Below are 23,586 nucleotides of genomic sequence, written 5' to 3'. Positions count from 1 at the left end.
ATCTATCTATCTATCTATCTATCTATCTATCTATCTATCTATCTATCTATCTATCTATCTATCTATCTAGCATCAAATCATCATATTAGAATGATTTCTGAAGGATCATGTGACACTGAAGTAATGATGCTGAAAATTCAGCTTTGTCATCACAGAAATAAATACATTTTAAAATATTCAAACAGAAAACAGTTATTTTAAATTGTAATAATAGTTTACAATATTACTTTTTTTTTCTTTTCTTTTTTTTACTGTTTTTCCCCCTTCTGTCCAATGGATTTGTCAATCATAAAGGAGTTCTCTCTAGTATTTTGAAAGCTTCTTCTAAACAAAAAGTGTCTGGAATCAAATCTCAGAGATTTTAAACTCAAATTTTCCAGTTATCTGAGATCCTCTGTCCAAATTTACTTTAATGCTCTGTTGCTGTAAAATGCAGTAATTTTAGAAGACAACTGAGACAACATTAATGCTTAAATGAAACACAATTGAGATCACCATTATGTCTCATATTATTACAGAGAAAGAGGAAAGAAAAATCACTAATGAGTCTGCAGTTAGAGTAAACGGAGAGCAAATAGAGAACTTCAGTCGAGAGCTCTATAATGTCTCAAACTGTGCTCTGCTTTGTCAAAGATGCAAATGCATGCAAAAAATAGAGATCTATGAAAGAATCTTTGGAGGGACCTCTGAAACAAATTTTGACACCAATATGAAACATAACTGCAAACTCCATTAAATCTCCTGAAGAATGAAAGACTAACCTCTGAACAATACATTATCCGGTAGGATCTTTCTCTCTAAATCACAAATGTTCCCCCTTCTCTCATTAATCAACAGGTTTTATGTCGATTTACGCTCATAAAGAAATTGGCAGACTGGCATGTAAAACATGCTTTGCTGGGGGCTACGACAGAATCACAGGAGCGCATTAAGCCCACACACACGCGTTTATCGATTACAGTGAGTCTTAAACATCACCCTTACAAGGGCTGTAAATGGCCTTCACAAGAGGCATCGGCTCAAATTCACAGCAGGGTCCTAAAGGGAGCTTCGTGTCTCCTCTCTGATTTCATCTGCAGATAGCAAGAGTGGTCAGGGCCGTGTGCCTCATATCAAAGGATTGATTGAGCACTGCACACAAAATGCTCTTGGTAAACTTGAATAGAAACAAAGGGCAGAGATGCATGGAAAAACTGCAGAAAAGTAATATTTTTATATACATTTTTATATAGGCTAAATTGGATTTTAAAAATGTTTTTTATACATAGTATTTTTATAAATATTTTTAAATAAATGTATTTTTTCAAAATAAAACTTGGACTTTTTTAAACTATTACATTTTGCAACAATTTTTTCAATAAATGTTTTTTTTGTGTATGTGAAATAAAACTCGATTTTTATTTTATTTTTATAAATTACAAATACATCTATCTTTTTTGCTTAAAAATAATTGTAAGCTTCCCTTTTGTCTATATTCACAGAATATATTCATCTGTTCACCATTGATTTGTTGTTGTGTGCGTTGAAATCAATAAAGCGCAGCACTGCTAACGTCCACTAGAGTAAAACCTCAGCGCTCACGAGGCCAGAGCTTCACGGCTCCGGCGCTATACAGCACAAATCACTCACGTCGCCTGAGCAGGCACGAGCTTAATTGCCTGTCAGACAATCATGGTATCAGGGAATTAGAGCTGGAGCCAGTTACAGTTACACAATCCTGTAAAGTGAAAGATTATTGCCAGTGTGCTAAAGGATATTAACTGTGCTGGAGATTAAAATCGAAACTTGTGACACACAAATATTAAATCTACACGCCTCACACATTTACACTACCCATCAAGAGTTTGGACACGCTCACCCATATTCATATTTTATTACCATTTTCAACATTTTAGGATAAGAGTCATCAAAATAATTACACCATAAAAATTGAAGAATAGAAATTATGAAGAGAGCATTAAATACATAAATAAATAAATAAATAAATAAATGGGCTTCTTGTTTGTATAGATTACAGCTCTGCTCACAAATGAAATAAAATAAAATAAATGAATTCATGCACAATTTTTACTAAAGGCAAAAACCTTTACATCAAAATGCTTTTACAATCATGAGAAACATAAATTTACTCAAATGTGTCCAAACTTTCAACTTTGGAGATTAAAATTGAAACGTGTGGCACACAAATATTTATTGAACGCAAAATTAGATCCACACGCCTTACACATTTACACTACCAACACACCCACCAATATTCATACTCTATTACTATGATTTTTTTTTTAGAATAACATAATTTAGAACTAATTATAATAATAATAGAATAACTCAAGTGTCCAAACTTTTAATTGGCAGTGTAAACAAACAGGGAGGATAAAATGTCTTTCTGTTGGAGATGTTGTCTGGCAGGTAGAGCACAAGCTGTGCTCTTCACTGTTCCCGCAACAATAATGGCAGAAACTCTTAAGTTCTCTATGACCAAATGTAAAGCATACTTGCTTCCTTAGACTGAGTCTCTCTATCTCTCTCCACTTCTCTCTGACAGTTAATCATGCTAGTAATGATGGTGAGGACAGCAGATCAATGCTGTGTAGAGTTGATCTGCCAGCGGAGAACACATACTGACTTCTAAACCATTGACCACACACACACAAACACACACAATCACCTATAGGAATTGAAAACTGCTAAATGACCTTGGTACAGATCCACACACTCAAACAGGCTTGTGTGTAAGATTGCAGACACATGCACAGAATTGAATTTGTAAACACGGAGATAATAGAAAAGCAGTTACTTCATTCATTCATTCATTCTTCTCTTTTCTGTATTCACATAAGTGAATGGGTTTCATGAAAGATATTGGATAATTGATTTAGTTGTTAAGACCTGATTTTCTTGGCTTTGCTTAGGTTCAGCTCTTCTAACAATACGGTGTTGACTGCACCACTATTCCACAGCAGTAAAGAAAGAAGTTCATTTATTGGTAACACTTTACGATAAGGTTTCATTTGTTAACATTGGTTAATGTATTAACTAACATAAACTAACAATGAGCAATACATTTGTTACTGTATTTGTTCATCTTCATTAAAGTTAGTTAATAAAAGTACAGCTGTTCGTTGTTTGTTCATGTCACTTCACAGTGCATGAACTAATGTTAACAAATACAACTTTTGATTTTAATAATGTATTAGTAAATGTTGAATTAACAAAGATTAATAAAGGCTGTCGAAGTGCAGTTCATATGTAAATTGCGTGAGCTTATTTTCTCTATTAGATTGAAAGATCTGAAAAAGCCCATACATTTACACCCTTCCCTAAAAGAAATCAGGACAGAAGTGGAAAAAAAGAGACGAATTAAAACACCAGGTGTAACCGGGAATGTGTCTCCCTTGTCTACTTGTGATCTGATCGACCAAAAAGCATCTTAATACCAGGTGTAAACAGGGCCTCAGACGTGGATAAACACTCATCTATTATGTAAAGAGGTTCCCCTCCTCTACGACGCAGATCGAAATTTGTGTCCGCTTAAAGATAAAGATAGACACAGTTGAATAATCCACGTCCTCTGGCTCTTCTTCCACCCTGCGGTGCACAGGTGACAGGTGTAGAGCCATGAAGAAGACGCTCAAACCAAACAGATGGGCAAACAGAGAGAGAGACAGAAGGGCGCAGAGAGAGACAGGACGCAATCAGGCATGAGTAAAGCGACAGAGCACGACGAGAAACAAAGTGCCTGAGCAGGCATGAGCAAGCAACAGTGCGGAAGAGAAGTCATGAATCAAGCATGACCAAGTGACAGTGTAAAGAAAGGACATCGCATGATCAGATGGGACACAGTCCTGCTCAAAAGACACATATGTGGTGTGTTTTGGATGCTGGTGTCGCCATCAGGTTTCCTAACTAGCATAAACCAACACAAGGGAGAAATTGAATCAATAACTATTCTAGCACACCAGACAGACCTACTGTAAACCATCATCTAAATCTACTCTGGTTTGAACTGGTCTTTTCAACAGAGTAAAAACATTAGAGTAAAGACATGAATATTACAAGGATTTGCTTGGGGGCAAAAACATCAATCATATTCTGCATGTTTTAGAAATTGGGAAGTTACTATGGAAGCATTAATAAAGTGAGTGGTGTGGCAACCTGCAGCTCATCAGACAGACGTAAAGATTATAAATAGAGTAAAGATGGTGAATATTCACACAACCAGCTGCACATGCATGGGCTCCAGAAACAGGACTATTTACAGCCCCTAAACAAAAAACTAAAAAAACACTGATACAATTAATACTTATACAAAAAACACTAATACAACAACCAATAGAATTTTTTGATTATTGCTATATCTCGCTATACCTTTTTGCACAATATCTAGAGCCATATAAAATTCAGAGAATCAAAAACTCTTTTACAAACAAAACATTGACATATAACGCAATAAATAGGAAGTAACCTTTAAATCAAGCAATAAATGACTTGAGTCAAAAGTTATTTTTGGACTCACCAAATAATACGAAAAATAATTAAAAGATATAATTAATTAAATTAATTCAAACAATAAATAATTAATTAAAAAGTAATTATAACAAATCGAGGCAGCGTGCTGTCTATATTTATTATTTAAATAGGTTTGGCTTGTAAATTAACATTTGTTTTCAACAAATAAAATGTAACATTTTCATTTAAAATGTTTTATTTAATGTAAAAACATTAATATAATTAATATAATTTAATATTGAATAAAAATTATGCAAAATATTGTTTTATATGGGGTAAAATTGTATATACAATTTCTGTCTATAGACTACATCTCTCTCACTTCTTTATTTTAATTTTTTGGAATGCCCAACTTCAGCTTCAATCACAGGGTTCTCTACCGTGTATAATATAGCGGATTATTAAAATAACTCCACCATTATCCTCTGTTCGACACCCTGCATCCAGTACAATACTGTCAGGAGTACCACATGCATGAAGTAACTTGGAGGATGAGCTGCTAAAACTGAAGACATCATAACATTGGAAGGAAGCAGATGAGCATCATGGGTAAGTCCAATTAGAGACTAAATAGATGCATTACAGATTAAACGTGAAGTGTGTAACTTATACTTTCTCCATTCCCAGTTTAGTGTGCAGTTTAACTACTGTAGCTGAGAATACTTGGAAATTCTGATTATAATTGCGATTCCAGTTGATACCACTAGGGGCGCTACTAGTGGCCTCAACTTTAAAGGGATACTCCACCGTTTTTTCATATTAAACTATGTTATTCCCTTAACTAAGACGAGTTGATACATACCTCTCTCGTCTCAGTGCGTGCACTAAATCGCTCTGTCTTGTGGCGAAACTTTGTTAGCACTTAGCTTAGCCCAGTTCATTCAATATGGGCCAAGCAGAGAAGCTACCAAACACCTCCACGTTTTCCCTATTTAAATACAGTTACTCGAGTAGTGTAACTCGACCTAGGACGGTGACACAAAACAAAACGTTGAGCTTTTCTAAGCGTGTAAAATGGATAACTATATTGTATGGCGGAATACCATAGCAAGTGCTTGGGAGCACTTCGACTTCGCGCAGTAATATCTTCACTCACGGTGGACCTTCTCTCACGGTCCATAAGAGCTAATTCCTCCTCCGTGTACTCGGGTTCAAACAGATATGCTGGGTCTGTATATAACAAGGGTCTGCTACAAACAAGTCATAATCATCTACAAAGTCCGCCATTTCAAATGATCTCTTGCAGTTTGCTAATAGCACAGGTGGTAAAAGTCACGTTGGTTCTATTGACGGAAATGAGAGGGAGGAGGAGAGGGATTTTTCACGAGTGAAGATATTACTGCGCGAAGTCGAAGTGCTCCCAAGCACTTGCTATGGTATTCCGCCATACAATATAGTTATCCATTTTACACGCTTAGAAAAGCGCAACGTTTTGTTTTGTGTCACCGTCCTAGGTCGAGTTACACTACTCGAGTAACTGTATTTAAATACGGGAAAACATGGAGGTGTTTGGTAGCTTCTCTGCTTGGCCCATATTGAATGAACTGGGCTAAGCTAAGTGCTAACAAAGTTTCGCCGCAAGACAGAGCGATTTAGTGCACGCACTGAGACGAGAGAGGTATGTATCAACTCGTCTTAGTTTAACCGCTAAAAGGTTTTAAAGCACCATTTCCATGGTAATGCAACATCCAGTTGCACAACGGTTTTCATAGGATGAATTTTGAATCAAGCTTTCGAATGATTATTTATGATGATTGCTAAAATATGTGATCTGGAAAAAAGGCAATAAAGCAAATAAAGCGCTACAGGGACAATGAAAGTTAACATTAAGTTATAATAACGGTAAGAAAATATATTTTTTAAATGATTAGATTGGTATTTGATACTCACAGGAATGACTTGACGTCCATGCCTCTGGTCCGGATCTGTCCCATCACGTGGTCAAAGCTTCCAGGATTGGACCGCGATCGTGCCCCTCCACCCGACCTGTAGCGGGACGCCCCTGCCCCAGCCGGGCTACCACGCACCCCCCGCGGGCCCCCCCGGTGGCCCCCACCCACGGGCCCGGTGTGCAGCTGGCCCAGACTCTGGGAGGTGGCTGGGGGGTCGTTGGGGCCTGGAGGGGGCTGGTGGGTTAGGGGCTGCTGGAGGCTTTGCTGCCTGACCAGGGGCCTGGGGCGGGCTGCTGAGGACGGGATATGCTCCAAAGTGGAGGTGGTGGAAAGAGAGGGGTCCCCAAAACTGGCACCGAATAATACGAAAGGGGCCAAGTTGTGGGGCGAGAGGAAGACGAGAAACAGGGACAGAAAGGAAGTCACAAGATAAAGGGAAGAGAAGGTAGACACGATTAATGAAGACCAAAGAGACCGAAAAGGACAAGGGAGAGGAAGCCAGACACGAAAGAAAAGACGACATAATGAGGAAGAGTGTTGGGACACAGAAGAGAAACAAACAAGACCATTGAGTTGAGGGAGGGAGGGAGGGAAAGGTAAGAGAACGTGAAGGAACAGACATTTTAAGATGTCCATTGGGGGGACAAAGGCACAATGAGGGAATGAGGGAAGAAAAAGAGAGTAAAGTTAGGCAGCAACATTAGCAAAATGTGCAACATTAACTTACACACGCATTCGCCCATTTTCCACTGACGGTGCTGGTACCAGAGCCTCTGGACAATCTTGAACTGGATTTTTACCACAGAAAACGGTTTTGATTTATTTGTTGCATAATTAAATTGCTCACTGTAGCAACTTCAGATGTCATAAAATATGTTTGTAAAACTCGCAAGACCTGTAAACAAAAAACACAATAAAGTCCAAGAAGGATAGGATCTTGTGCCACACCGGTTCTGACAAGTTTCACAGTTCCTCCGGGACGAGCACCTGCACCATTTCAATGGAAAAGGGGTAATTGCTTTTCTTGTGGCATGGCCTGATGAAGGAGTATATCTTGTAGACCCAACTTCCTCCCACTAAAGATCTCTCTACATCTACTGTGTTTCTATGTCTTCAATATCTTAATTCAATTATCACTTCTACCCATTCAGCCCTTCCCAACAGCTTCCTTTGCTCTGCTTCATGTCTGATTAGTGTAAAGTCCCATTGAGCTGTTCTGCTTGATGCTAATGCTCTACTGGAGGATTGACTGCACCAGGGTTAAGCGCCACACACCCTTATCAAGGTCCCAGTGCTGTAATTCTCGCACGGTACTCAAGGGAGGCGTCCCTACTGACAGTATTTGTGAAGGGAATGAACAGCAGCAATAACTCAAACTCTGCCACTACACTTTTTATACATGTTTCAAGGTTGCAAAAGGAACAGCGGCGCATTAATGGACATGAATTCATGTAGATGAGTTAAATGAAAGAGTTACTTCTGTGACTGTCTTTTGAATGTTACAGTGGAAAGCTAGTATGATTGTTAGAGTTGGTGAGTAGGCATTTCTTACTACAGGACATGACATGATTTAGCCAAATAGGACGTATTCCTGGATCAACATCCTTTGTCATTCTTTCTCAAACTATACAAATATTTTACATTTAGTGGCTAATTTGTTCAATCACATTTGTATGTTTTCATACAATCTACTTATACCCCAGTGACGATTACATTTAGCGGAGGGGTTAGCTTCATGAATACTTTTTTCCAAAAATCTTACGTTTTCATAGAAAATGCCACCTGGTGGAAGACATGTTTTCCTGTGAGATCAGGTTGAACCTTAACCAGTAAGGGTTATGGTTATAGCCCAAAACCAGCCCTACAGGCCCTTTTACATGACTCATGTCAAACTTCCACAATGCATTATGGAGTGAAGCCACACTGCGTGCAAATGACATTCAAATTTCAAACGATTTCTGCAATGACTTGAAGTGTAGCTAATGATTATCAGGCAATTTGCATGATAAATCATGGGCGGTGCCAACAGAAATAATCAAAAACAGATACGTTGAGTTGTACAACACAACGTAGGGCTAAAAAAACAAGCATTATTTGTGGTTTAGTTATGATTTTTACTTTTCCTGCTTTCCTACCTTTTAACTTCTAGCACTGCGTTTTTATATTTACAATAAAATGTTGGATTACAGTTTTTTCTTGTTTCCTTTACAAAAAGTAACAAACTGTAAATCAAAGTTCCATAAATTCAAAAACACACCTTTGCTGGAAAACAGGGGATATTGATGCAAAATATTACTGTCTGATTTGTAGTGTTCAGCACCTTCATACCAATACTTCCAAGACAAGACTTTGTTACTTGTAGCTAACTATGTTAGCCAACAAGATACTATTATCTTGACAAATCGGTAGAATTATCTGATATATTCTGAGACTGATAGTAAAAAAGCACAATACCTGGACGTCAAAGCAGCGCATGGCTCTTGTTTTGATTGAGTTTTGAGTTAGATTATAAGTGAGTCATGTGAAAGTGTCTTTAGATTAACCCTCACGCTAAAATATGATTGATTGATAGCAATTTTGTTCTGACAAGGAAGTTGGTACATGAACATATCCTATTTTAAATCACATTATGCCACAAGCATGTTGCGACGGCACTTGTTTCACACATGACTTTTATCATACGATTCCATACATACATACATACTTATACACATATACATATATATGCATATACATATAAATATGCACATGTATGCAATGCAGTATATCACCCTGCACTTACACCCATTATGCAGCTTGAGCTGTCATTAAGGAACTTACGTTCCTCATCTACTCGTTTTCTCATCTCTGCTTCAGTTCTGTGTTATAAATAGGTTTTGAAAGCAAGGAAGAAAAAGAAGTGTGTGGGGGCTGCGGACTCAGTCGAAGCAATGATCAAAGTGAGAAAACACAGAGGCAAAAGAAAGCGTCAAAGAATGAAAAAATACAGCTCCCCAAAAGAAGCATCATTGTTTTAGCGGGGAAAAAGAAAGGTTTTTCTGGTTGGATTCATCTAGCCTCTAGCCCTTGCCAGACATGAATACTGTGTGAAATTTGACATTAAAGTACAAGCGCTTTGTTAAAGACCGGGCTCGAAAAACCAATTTTAGGCAATTTTAGGCCAGTACTTCTTCAGATGAACTTAAAATATTCAGTGGCTAACAGTGCACATCACATTAATAAAGCTTCTGTCACATCCTCCGTAACGCAGGGCAATTTCATATTGGAAAGATATAAAGGATCTTATCCTCTCATGGCTAAAACTAGGTTTAATAAATCAATGTATTTGCTAGTCTCACCTTAAAGGAACAGTTAAATAAAAAAGAAAATAAAAAAAATACTGTCATTATCTACTCCACTTTTATTATAAGGAAAACAGTGGCCAAAAAAAAAGTAAAAATAAAGAAAGAAAATACATAAAAATTATAATAAATAATAATAATAAACATTATAAAAAATAAAAAAAAGAAAGCCAAACAGGCTATGAAGTTGATTAAACAATTTTCATTTTTGTGTGAACTATTCCTTTAACTGTTCTCTTTCACTGTGCTAAATATTTGGTTAGTGAGGAAATACCTCTGTTGTCAAGAAAAATCTTTCTCAGGACAACTCTCAAAGCAATCCTGACAAACACTAACATTTTCATCTGCACTCATCCAAACAAGGGTTGAAGGAGAAGTGTTGGTGATTCTCAGAGTCCTCCAGTAAATTATTAGGCTTTAGCAGAAACCTGTAGTTGCTTGTTATTACAAAGCTTCAAGACATCAGGTGCTAGAAACGCTGATGGAGGATGTGTGTATAAGAGGAGAAGGAGAATTATATGAGGGGAAGGGAAACCACTCTAGAAACCATTTAAAGGTTGAAGATGGGATTGGACAGAAACATGAAATGAGAGAAACAGCTTTGGAGGACTGAAAGATATGCGACTAAATAGAAAAGAACAAAGTAAGCAAATGATTTTAAGAGTCATTCATCAGTGAAACAAAATGTTCTAAATTTCAGGTGTCTCCATTTTTAAAATGCTGATGATCACACAAAAAAGCCCACTTGACATCACATTAGGCCTGGGCGAGATGATGATTATGCGGCAGATCAAATGAAGCAACATTGTGAATATAATATTGTTTTAATGTGCTTTTAATTACTATATTTGCTAAAGGAATATTTAGAAATATAAAACTGATACTTCCTACCTGCACACTAATGCAAAATAAATGAATAATAATCATTTTTGTGAAACATCTGACATCATAACATAATTTTCTTTATGACGGGGCTATCATATCTGTCAGTCCTAAACTTGATAAAACCCCCATTCAGCTTGCATTGAAAACAATCAAATATGGTTAATTTCTTGAAAGGTATGATTGACAGCTTGATGTCATAAATGTCATCACATTCACACAGCTCAAAAACAGCTAGCCTAACAGGAGCGTAATGCAAATGAACAGAAAGAATGTCTATAGGAGCATCTCTCCTACACTGTCGCTAATATAAACAATTAAACATCTAGAAATGTAATCATCACAACCCAAAATTCATCTGATTGGTCTATTATTTTAAAACTGACATTGATTTACTGTGTCAAACAATAAACTATTTTTAATGGTGTGATGTGAAACTGAAAAAAGACTGAAAAAATGATATTTGTATATACCAACAACAATTATTACTATTATTACTTTATATTATTGTACCACTGATGTTTTCCAAAACTCAATGCATCTCCAATTAACAGGGTTTATTCCATATATGTACTTGATCAATGAATTTACCTGCTATTCTAAACTAATGTTTAGTAAAAAAATTTAACTGCATGCATTTACAAGCAAATGCTTGCTATTTAAAGGAATAGGAATTCTGTCATTGTTCACTCGCACACATATCATTCACATACACTAAGTTTGGGGTCAGTAAAAAAAAAATTTTTGAAAGGAAATGATTTTTTTTTTATCAGCAAGATTTCTATTTAACATGCATGTTAATCATTTAACCTTTTTGTTAATAAAAGAATCCTGAAGAAATCAGAAAAAAAAAACTTTTCAACATTGATAATAATAATCTTGAGCAGTAAATCAGAATATTAGAATGATTTCTGAAGGATCATGTGACTGAAGACTGGAGTAATGAAGCTGAAAATTCAGCTTTGCTCCACTGGAATAAATAACATTTTATAAACAGTTATTTTAAATTGCAAAAATATTTCACAATATTACAGTTTTAAATAGTGTCTTGGTGAGCAGAAGAGACTTCTTTCAAAACCATCTTACTGGCCTCAAACTTTTGAAGGGTATAGTGCACAAAACATGTGCAAGCCAATGACATTTCATTTAACCTGCGAAATATGTCAACTAATCTTAAGACTATGGGTGACTTTTATGGTGCTTTTTTGTCCTTGACGGTCGTGGTCACGGTCGTATGGAAAAGAGCATGGTAAAATCTCTTCAAAATGACAAAAGAATAGTTCACTCCCCCAAAACATCAACATTTAACTAAACCATCATGCTGGTTCTTGCCCCAAACTTCTCAAAAGGAAAAGAAGTCATCCTCTGACACTCACTTGTTGGGTCTCAAGCCGCCGGAGTGCAGGTGGCTCTGGACAGTTTGCCACCTCCCGGACTTGCTGGTCCCTGCGCCTATGCAGCTGTCACTGCGACTGGGACCCCCCACTGCCCCCCCACCCACCTCCCCCTTCTCCAGCGATCCACTGAAAGAGGGAAGAGAGAGATAAGGAGATATGCAAGAACGGAAACGACAGGAGAGTTTGAAGAAGAACGAAAGATTCAGACAGAAGGAAGAGGAACAGATTGTTCAGAACCCTTCGGGCAGAGCAATAAGGAACAGTGGTAGAAAACAAACCCGCTCGAGTCCCAGCTGTAAAGCAAGCAGGTGTAACGGGAACCTAGACGGTAGGGGTCTGAAGGGGGCAGACGCTCGGGTGCTGAGAGAGCAAGCAGATGGGTCTGATTTACAGGGAACATGGGCGGACAGTTAAAAGAAGGCAGGTGTTGTTGGAATTGCATCCTATGTTTGCTATCACACACTTAAGAAAAGTAATATTTATGTAGACTGTCCCTGCAAGAAGCCAAATAAATTGCAGGGTGAGAATTTGATTAAAATTTCTATTTTTCTTGATCTGAAAGAAAATGAAAAATATTGTACACCTCAGTGTTCTATATAGTGCTGCACGATTTGGGCTACAATTTAATAAATTATAGAACAGAATATAGTTTAGCTATTTAGAAACACTAAAAGTGGCCCCATAAAAGGACCGCTTTAAGACCAAGCCTCTGCCAAATGACTGCAAGCGGCAGTCTTACTATAGTAAAAGCCTTTTTACCAACATCCAGACTTTTAGTGAATCAGGTAGGACTACTATGACTCTCATGATTTTATGAATAGGTAATTATATGCATGAGCAAGGATGAAAAGTTTTATAATTGTGTACTACTCCAGTTTTACTGTATGAAATTTGTATTATTTATTAGTTAGTATTTATTAGTCTCTGTGTAGGGACTGCCCTATACAAACATGTAAACCAGCCTAAGTGTAACGATCACCAGTGAGAGTGCACGGGATAACCATCAGGGGGCACTCCAACCCGGACAATCACCACACATCCACAAACTACATTTCCCATAATCCTTTTCCCAGACTAATCAGCCATGATTACATTCACCTGTGTGTCATTACCTTGTTTAGCTCACCCCATATAAGCCTGGTTTTCACACTCATTCCCTGCTAAGTCTTGTTTAGTGTTTGTACTGCAATTCTGAGCGTGTTTGTGTCCTGGTTACCTTGATTCTCTGCCTGTTCCCTCGGATTTCTCTCCTTGCCTCAGCCCTTTGTTTGGATTGCTTGTTTGTGTGTGACCCTTGCCTGGATTTGGATTACCCTGTCCAATAAATACTGCATTTGGATCCTCAACCTTCTTTTCTCAGTGCAGTTTGTGACACTAAGTTTGCTGGTCTTATCTGGTTTAAGCTCCCAGCACACTGTAGATAAGCCAGTGTTATTGTTAAGTACAACTAAAACTATTAAACATATTTTCTTTTTATATACAATAATTTTTTTTCATTATCAAAAATGTTTTCATATATATAATTCTCGTTAAAGTTAAAGACTAAAACTGAAATAAAAATAAAGTGAAATAGGATGGATACAAATGACAAATCACATAACAAAATGACTAAAACTTAAAACTAATATGAAAATATAACAAAATCTAATTCAAAATATTAATAAATACTACAATAGTGGGAAAAAAAACACTAAAATAATGCAGAGCTAAGACGGGCGGCCAGCTGGTCTGCTAGCCTGACATTTCTGAGAAGCAAAACCCTTTTAAAACCTTGCAACAGACCTGACTAACCGGCTTAGGCTGGTTTAAGATGTTTTTCCAGCATAAAGCTGTGTGAATTCTAAGAAAGCTGAGTTGGATTTCATTCACTGCACTTTTGGGTCAACTGAACGAGAGAAGAAGAGAAGTTCAGCGTGAAGAGTAATTCACTCTATCATCAGCAGAGCGTGTTTAATACACAGCTTAATTTACAGACAAAATCCTTTGTGCGCTGGTTTGCAGTTTCTGCACGTGCTGTTTAACATGAGAGCTGCTGTTTCATGACATTTTATACCCTTTTCTTTTGGCTTTCAAATCACAGTACTTGTCAAAATAATTGCAATACGATTATGTTTTTACCAAATCGTGCAGCCCCACTTCTACATGATATTCAAATCACTTGCACACTATTATTCAAAAGTTCGGAGTCAATAAGATTCAACAAGGATGCATTTAATTGATCAAAAGTGACAGTAAAATAAATGTGGTTCTTTTGAGCTGTCTATTCATCAAGGAATCCTGGAAAAATGTCTCACAGTTTATGAAGCATATGAAGCAGCACAACTGTTTTCAACATTGATAATAATAAGAAATGTTTCTTGAGCAGCAAATCAGCATATTATAATGATTTCTGAAGGATCATGTAACTGAAGACTGTAATAATGATGCTGAAAATTCAGCTTTGAATCACCGGAATAAATTACATTTTCAAATGTATAAAAAATAGAAAATTATTATTTTAAATTGAAACTCTATAACACATTTTTTCTGTTTTTACTTGTTCAAATAAATGCAGCCTTGGTGAGCAGAAGAAAATATTAAAAAATCTTTCCTACCCCAAACGTTTGAAAGGTAGTGTATGTATAATTGGGAAAAGGTAACACTTTACTTGAAGGGGTGTGCATAAGACTGACATGACACCTTCATAATCATATTAAAAATATGAAGGAGGTTTTATGCATGTTTATGACAACTGTCAATAAGTGTCATTCGCTCAATTATGATATTTTTTATGCAAATATGACATTGTTTGAGATGTCTTTGTCATGACAACTTGACATAAACTAATACATCATAACCTGTCAGTGTCTTTGTCATGACAACTTGACATAAACCAACAAATCATAACCTGTCAGTGTCTTTTTCATGGCAACTTGACATAAACCAACAAATCATAACCTGTCAGTGTCTTTTTCATGGCAACTTGACATAAACCAACAAATCATAACCTGTCAGTGTCTTTTTCATGGCAACTTGAAATTACCAAGACAACATAACCTGTCATAAACATGGCATAGCAGATCAATCATCAAACTTAAGAAACTACTTGGCTTTATGGGTTAACATTACATTATATTTCTGACCACTTTTTTTTTCCAGTGGTACAAATTTAATTTGTCATTAAAGTGTAATTACGTGTTAATACTCTGTCAAATTATTTTATAACAGTGTCATGAATATTTTTGTTGACCTCAACTACAGTGATACGAATAACATTTTTATCATTAAAATGTCATTAAGTGTTAATACTGTCAAATTATTTTATTACTAATACTGGAATACAGGAATACTGGGAAAAAAAAGTGGTCAGAAATATATTCAGTTATAATGGCCTCATGACAGCCAATGTCAAAACCAACCACATGACAGTTTAATGTAATGTTAACCCATAAAGCTAAGTAGTTTCTTAAGTTTGATAATTAATCTGCTATGTCATGTTTATGACACATTTATGACAGGTTATGATGAATTGGATTATGTTAAGTTGTCATGACAAAGACACTGACAGGTTATGATGTATTGGTTTATGTCAAGTTGTCATAACAAAGACATCTCAAACAATGTCATATTTGCATAAAAAATGTCATAATTGAGCGAATGACACTTATTGACAGTTGTCATAAACATGCATAAAACCTCCTTCATATGACATGTGTCATGTCATGATTATGAAGGTGTCATGTCAGTCTTATGCACACCCCTTCAAGTAAAGTGTTACCTGGGAAAATACTACATTTGATCACATACATATTTTGAAATCATTCATTTCTATCAGTACACACTGTATAAGGCCACCAGATCATATTGGGTTTCCCATCATGTATTAATCATTCTTGCTTTCCCTTCAAGTGAGACAGGGACTGACGTTCACTAAATCTGGACAGTCCAGTAACAGAAGAACTGATTACACAGCGACGACAGAGACAGACTAAAGGTTAACACTTCAAACACAGGTGTCGTGACTAGCATAGACGGCAACAGATCGACGACAGCCACTTAAGACACAGATGACCCATAACGCAACATTTGTGCATCAACCTCAGGGGGTGGACAGGAACAGAAGGGCCTTGACATTTGTTAAAGCAGATGACAAGGTTGCTGACTGCTGTAAGTAGTGTCTCTTAATCTTGTCACTTTTTATTCTATAGTCTTTAAAGATCTCCTTATTACAGGTGTTCACACTGGCAGCGATTTGCAGTGACTGGTCGACACATTACTATTTTTTATGTTTTTGAAAGAAGTTTCTTCTGCTCATCAAGCCTGCATTTATTTGATCGAAAATACAGAATTTTTTTTTATATTGTGATATATTATTAAAATTTTAAATAATTGGTTTTCAATTTATTATATAATTATCATTTATTTCTGTGATGCAAAGCTGAATTTTCAGGATCATTACTCCAGTCTTCAGTGTCACATGTGACATCCAGTCTATCACATGATCCTTTAGAAATCATTCTAATATTCTGATTTATTATGAGTGTTGGAAACAGTTCTGCTGCCTAATATATTTGATGAATAAAAGGTTAAAAAGAACTGTATTTATTCAAAAAAAAAAAAAATATTTTCTAATAATATAAATCTTCTTTACTATCACTTCTTATCAATTTAATACATCCTTGGTGAATAAAAGTATTGATTTATTTCAAAAAAAGAAAGAAAAAAAATTATTGTTGTACAATGTATATTGTTGTTACAAAAGATTTATATTTTTCTTTTTTTTTCTTTTTTCTTTTTATTCATCAAAGTATCCTAAAAAAGTATCACAGGTTATGAAAAAATATTATGCAGCAGAACTGTTTCCAACTTTGATAATGAATCATCATATTAGAATGATTTTTAAAGGATCATGTGATAGACTTGAGTAATGATCCTGAAAATTCAGCTTTGCATCACAGAAATAAATGATAATTTAAAGTATAATAAATTGAAAACCAATTATTTTTAATTGTAATAATATATCACAATATTACATTTTTTTCTGTATTTTTGATCAAATAAATGCAGGCTTGATGAGCAGAAGAAAATTCTTTCAAAAACATTAAAAATAGTAATGTGTCCAAACTTTTGGCCTGTACTGCATATATATAGTACATATATATTCACTGTCAGTGTGAATGCACCTTTAAGTACAAAAGAGCATAATAATAGACACGGAAATGCTTCTACTCATTTATTTTATATGGTTAAAATTAAGTAAATATAAGATGACTATAATAAGTAAGATGTCCTGTAAAATAAATTATATCTCTTAAACAAGAACTATGAAAAGAATAATGAAAAACTGGTAAAAATTTAAATTAAAGAAGCCATCAGAAGCAGATCTCAAATGTGAAGATGTTTTGTTGTAAACTCCTGAAACTGTGTCACACGGGTACATACTGAGACTCAAACTACAAAGGGGAAGTTACAGGTGACTGGAGAGACGAAACACAACAACTACCATATAAAAAGGCACAAAAAACACAGCAACACAGCAGAAGAGCTAACGGTCAACCCTCAACTTCAATCAGGACTAGATTCTTGAATGCATCTAAACCTTTCAGGTCAAAGGTCAGAGGTTTTTGAGGGTTGTCCGTCTCCATGGAGACCATCCATGGGCTGGAGGTGAAATGTTAGCATTTAGAAACATTGGTGCTGCTGGCAGGGCTGTAGAGAACAGGGGGTTGGAGAAGTGTTTTACCGATCCATCAGTCCTTTAATGGAACAGTTCACCTCAAAAAAATACTATTTTGTTCTCATTAACTCTTATTTTGTTTAAAGACTCTATTTATTGTACAGTAGTGCATACAGTATGACTCATGTGCTATATTCAAAGCCTTCTGAAGTCACATGATAGCGTTGTGTGAGGAACAGACCAAACTTTAAATCGTTAATCTTCCCATCGCAGCTCTCAAACTTAATTTGCAGATGTGTTTTTCAAACTTGCCACATCAAGATCCGTCACGGGATCCAAAATTAAATTTGCGAATGAAATTTGAGAGCGGTGGAAGCGCGGAAATCCCACATTGAATCTGTGCTGCAGAAAAATTCACAGAATGGGAATGTATATCTATCACAAAGTTCGCTAAAATCAGTGCAGAAAACTGCCAGCCGTTTTTTTATCCACATATGCATGACTTATAGATTATGGCACATGCCATTTATAGCATATAGTAGTCATATAGACAGCTTTTATGGTACCACCACCAACTTTCATTATATGGTAAAGAGGGGCCAGGAAAAAAATTTATAATAATTATTTAGTGGATGACTGAATAGACATCTTACGGATCATATATATGTGAACACACACTGATGTTATGAGTGTGTGTTTGTGGGAGGGAATGTAGACTGTAATTATCACCATGTGGATGAGAAGTGCAGGGACCTAAAGTCTGTATCTGTCTCCTATCAATTAGATTCTGATTTATCCTGGGAATTAATCCAGAAAGACTACTTTCCCTCGAAGATAATGACTTCAATTAAGCAATTAATTTACAAGGAAACGGCAGACTGAAGCGAACCCCACTACCCTCTGTGGAACTCAATCCATGTTTCGCTGAGAGTGATGGGTTGACCTAAAGATTGGACATTTCATCTCGTTTCAGTCTGGATTGTGTTGTACGCTGAATGATAAAAAGCCATAGAAAATGACAAGGACTGCCCTAGACATAGCTCTTACAGATGGGGTCAGTGGGAAATATGGCTTGCCTTTTGGTGTGCTTTGTGGGTCATGCAAATTGACCTTAAAGTAGTAAGATGTTTAAAGCAAGTCAACAACTTTTTCTGTCTTAAAAAAATAACGCCTTTTATATACCATTAGGACATTCACAATGAATTAAATTTTCTATACAAATGTTCATTACTGTTATGCAAAACTGTAATTTTATCATTTCTACAGATATATATGTATACTGTATAATATAATATTATAAATATTATCATTGTGTGTGTGTATATATATATATATATATACACACACACAAAATAATAATATTTATGATGTATTATTTATACATAATATAATTTATAAAAAAAATGATCACGGACATTGTTTTGTGACATTTGATGGGTTTCATGAGACACAGATAAGTCCCTGTAAGAGGATCGCTAAAATGGAAGACAATACGCTGATTTCACGCAGCCGCCATTTTGAAATCGAAAGTGAGGCTCCGGTGGGAAGAACCCCGGAAGTAAAGATAAACAACAATGCCTTGGATTACCAACCTGAAGCTGCTGCCGCGATTTACACTATTGGATGTTAATATCCAATATAAGATATGTATATAGTTCATTCCTGCTTCGTTTTTTACATTCTGAATTATATATAAAAAAATTATTTTATTTCTAAATGAATTTCACTGTATATAGTCTAAAGTATGAAAGAAATGTTTGTACATTTTTAGAATTGACACAACATCATTAAACACAACAATACGCCATCGCATTCACGACTCTCCTGTGATTAAAGGCGACGCTTCCGGTTTTCTTCCCACCGGAGCCTCGCTTTCGATTTCAAAATAACGGCTGCGTGAAATCAGCGTATAGAGAGGATTGAATGGACTTCCCCTTTCAGTACAGCCCTGCACAGAGAGAAGGGGTCCCTTACCAGCCGTTACCAAGACTCACTTGGGCGTGAGGCGAGGGTCTCCATAAGGGGTGTAGGGGGACATGTTGAGGATGAACTCCTTGGGTGGATAGGAGCTCCAGCGCTGCTGCACAGAACTGCTGTCGTTGTTATTCCAAAAGTCCCTGTCTAGATCACTGCAGCCAAAGAGAAAGACAGGAGAAAGAGCCACAATGAGTCAAACTGAGGGGAATAACAGAGTTCAGATAGACAGACAGCCCAGAGAGAGAGAGAAAACACTGGTGTAAAACTACAGTAACTGGCAGAGTGGAAAGATTCAGTCACTGAGAGACTTTTTAGGAAAGGTTTCTCTTGTCTAACATCGTTCCAGAGCTCCTGTGTTTTTAAGTGGCATAAAGTCTTGAAAAAGTAAAAGAATTCTGAACTGAAGAGATGATGTAAAAATAGCTCTGAGGGTGAGATTAAAGGGCTTTTGAGATGGATATCATGCACAAAGTCATATGTATTCTGTGCTGTCATTACATTCGCTCTGACTCACAGATGATAGTCTTTTATAACCTACTGTAGCAACAAACTTCTAATCACTATAAGAACAACAGAAGCAAGACAGAAAAAATCATATCAGAGGTAAGGCATCTAATTAACGGTGGGTGGCATGATCGAAATCATATTGTAATGATATATATCAGTATATAGTTGTTTTATGTAAGTTAAGCAAAACTTAATCCAGCAAATGAAAGGTACTTCATCTCATTTCAGATTTTTACTTGGATGGCTGCAAACCACAAGATAAGATAATTCAAAACAAATTAAATGTATCATGGATTAAAAAAAAAAAAACTCTAAAAGCACACTTTTCTGAATTCCAGGTCCAGGATATCCACATCAGAAAGAAGTTAAGAAATGAAGTATATTTTCAAACGGACTGGCCTGTGACACTGCCAGTCGGTGAGCTGTGATGTTTAGTGGTTTCATCTGTTCTGACAATGTCGGATCGGTCTCTATTAAAACTCTAAGCCTTATAAATGAATCTACCATTTAATATTTAATTTGGGTTGATGCAGGCATTTAATATGATAATAGAACTCTGAACATTTTGGAGGTGGTCCAACGTTTTCACTTTCCATAGACTGATTTTTATACTGTACAAGCTGTATATTCTTTCCCCTAACCAACTCTCACAGAAAACTCATTTTTACATTTTCAAAAAACAACATTTAGTATGATTTATAAGCTGTTTTTCAAAGATTTCTAGTATTACCATTCTTGTGGGGAGATTTTGTCCCCACAACGTTGGGTTTACAGGACCATACACACACACACACAAGGTGTTTTCATGTTTTATTGGGACTTTCCATAGACATAATGCTTTTTTTTACTGTACAAACTGTATATTCTATACCCTTACACTAAACCTATCCATCACAGAAAACTTTCTGCATTTTTAAATAAAATAAATAAATAAAAAAACATCACTTATAAGCTGTTTTCCTCACAGGGACCAAAAATGTCCCTACAAGGACAAGGATTTTGGACATTGCAGTCTTTGTGGGGACATTTTGTCCCCATAATGTAGGGTTTACCAGGACACACACAGAGGGTTACATTAAGACACATGCAAACATACATATAAGAAACACATGAATGTCAAGCACTAAATTATTTAGTAATTTTCACATAATATATTATTTAAATCTTATTTTTCAGATCTTTTAATGCTGCAAATTAGCAAATCTATATTGCATCATATTTCTGGCAACTAATTTCCTTTCACTGATTGGCTCATTTCTGGTGCTGTAAGCTGCTCTAATGGTACTTGGAGAAATAAACAATCAAATATTTTTATATAAATAAAAAAATATATAAAAATTGTGTTTTAGTGCCACTTAAAAAAATTATTTTGAGAACAAAGTTTTATATATAATGCAAATAATGCAAAATGCCTGAATGCTCTTAATTTTTTATTATTACATGTAGTTAAAAGTTATTGGTACATTAAATTATTATCATTTAAATATTTTTTAACAATTTCCTTTCATTATGAAAAACATTACATTGTTTTTCATCCTTTACATTATGATTATATAAGTTTTCTCAAAATAATTTTTTGCTTGTTTTATTTTAACATTGCACTAAGACTTACATACACTTAAGTATTGTGTGATGCATGCAAACCGTTCCATGATTGGGTTCCAATCCTACTTTAAGAAAAGAAATCTAATGTCTCATTCGCAGTCTGAAGAACACAATGAAATGTGCAGCGGATTGTCTCTCCGTGCCCTTGTGCGGTCACAGGTGATTAGCAGTCTGGCCTCTTGCACTGATATAAAAACAGTATCCATCTGCTGTGAGATACATTGGTGTCTAATTAGAGCACTGCCTGATTAATATTCAGGCTGCAGTTGTTACCAGAGCAAGTGCTCCAAGTGGACCAGCTTCATACTGCTGACCTGATAAACATCGTCAAGTGTGTGAAAGCCATCATTTCACACACACATACAATTTTTTTTAAAGTGCTTTGAGGTTATTCCAGTGGTTTGCTCAGTATCACTGGCTGTGTTCAGAATGAAATAAGGTTTAGGCTTGGCCTGATACTAATATTTTGGCTTTGGTAGAAGTAATGGTATTGATACCTCAATATGAACAGATGGTAGGTAGGTAGACCACTGAATAGGCAGGATGGATTTGCTTTTCAGGTAATGGGAATTTACTAAACCAATGAAGTGTCTGGACCAATCAGACACACAATTATTCATTATATTTAATGAATAATTCAGCAAACCCCCTCTCGCAACAAGCAAACTATGTGTCAGAACAGCAACTAACACCCAGGCAGAACCTGGCCTATGGTCACCAGCAGAAAAGGTTTTACAACCCCCTCACAGGAATGTGGGGAGTAGTGGTCGACCAATATTGGTTTTTTGATGGCCGATGCCAAAAACTTAGAGAGCAAGGTGACCGATGGCCGATATAATATCAATATATACAATTTATATTTATTTTAATTAGTATTTTATAAATGCGAAATAATTATGAAAATAAATTTCAAAAATAAATCTTTAAAATAAACATGCTTATACTTTAAAATGGCAACTTTGTGATTCTGCAATCCTATTACAGTATTTTTATGGGCCTTGGTGATATATATCGGGCGACCACTATTGGGGAGAGTTTCCCCATAGGAAAGACACATAAGGCCCAAAAAAAGGATTTCTTTCCATTAATGCATATGCAACTCTTCTATGAATGAACATGCATATCTCCAGGACATTGTGTGCATGATTATTACTGTATTTTATAGTGTTTTTGTATTGCATACCATTTTATGCATGTGTTATGATAGAACCACTTAATGTAACCTCACTTACATCATGTTTGGCATCTATGAATTTCTATTTTAATTTTCTTTATGTAATATGTTGATACCTATGCAACATATTAATATTACAAGAATCTTTAAAGGTTTCTCCATCAACACTCATTCTAGTAAAATATGCAAAACCCCATGCACATAGACAAAGGGTCGTAAGCTTTACCTCAGAAAGTTTAAGTTATCATTGGCTCCCTGAGCCCCTGAGGTGTGACCTCTGTGGAAGTTGAAGGGCACCCTCTCTATTCAGCTTTTTGATCTTCCTTCTGGTTGCTGTTCGTGTGAAAAGACTGACAGCCGGACAGGCCTCAAATTACAACTATTGTAACTTCATTGACAATGACTGAGTCAGGCTAACATTGCAAGATCATCATCATTTCTTCATTCAATGTGGAAAATATAAATTGCAACTTCAACACCATCGACTTACCGAACCATCAAGACTTTCTCCTGAGACTGCATTCGGATGCTAGTTCAATGGCAAAGGCATTGCAAGTATCATGCATTTAACTAACTAAACAGAGGTTTAGTATAAGCGGTAGACCCCTTGTTAACAAGGTGCTTTGAAATAAGAAACTGATGGCTC

The 23,586-nt window shown here is 36.0% G+C and overlaps 1 protein-coding gene across 4 annotated transcripts in view; it reads right to left on the bottom strand.

The window, feature by feature from the left end:
• The window catches only part of syt7b (synaptotagmin VIIb), a 134,031-nt gene that overhangs the window by 46,131 nt on the left and 64,314 nt on the right, over positions 1-23,586 (bottom strand). For 3 of the 4 annotated variants that reach the window (XR_014201715.1, XM_082154505.1, XM_082154506.1), the window contains exons 4-6: positions 19,672-19,806; positions 12,001-12,147; positions 6,400-6,750 (exon numbers count right to left, since the gene is read on the bottom strand). Coding sequence is in view for 3 of the 4 variants with exons in the window: in XM_082154505.1 (XP_082010631.1) it covers positions 6,400-6,750; positions 12,001-12,147; positions 19,672-19,806 (633 nt within the window). In the remaining variant the exon portion in view is untranslated. The remainder of the gene's footprint in view (positions 1-6,399; positions 6,751-12,000; positions 12,148-19,671; positions 19,807-23,586) is intronic. The other variant, XM_082154507.1, reaches the window with a different exon arrangement.

Source organism: Leuciscus leuciscus (assembly GCF_965113295.1).
Source record: "Leuciscus leuciscus genome assembly, chromosome: 2".
NCBI lineage: Eukaryota > Metazoa > Chordata > Actinopteri > Cypriniformes > Leuciscidae > Leuciscus > Leuciscus leuciscus.
This window is presented reverse-complemented; position numbering and strand designations above follow the sequence as displayed.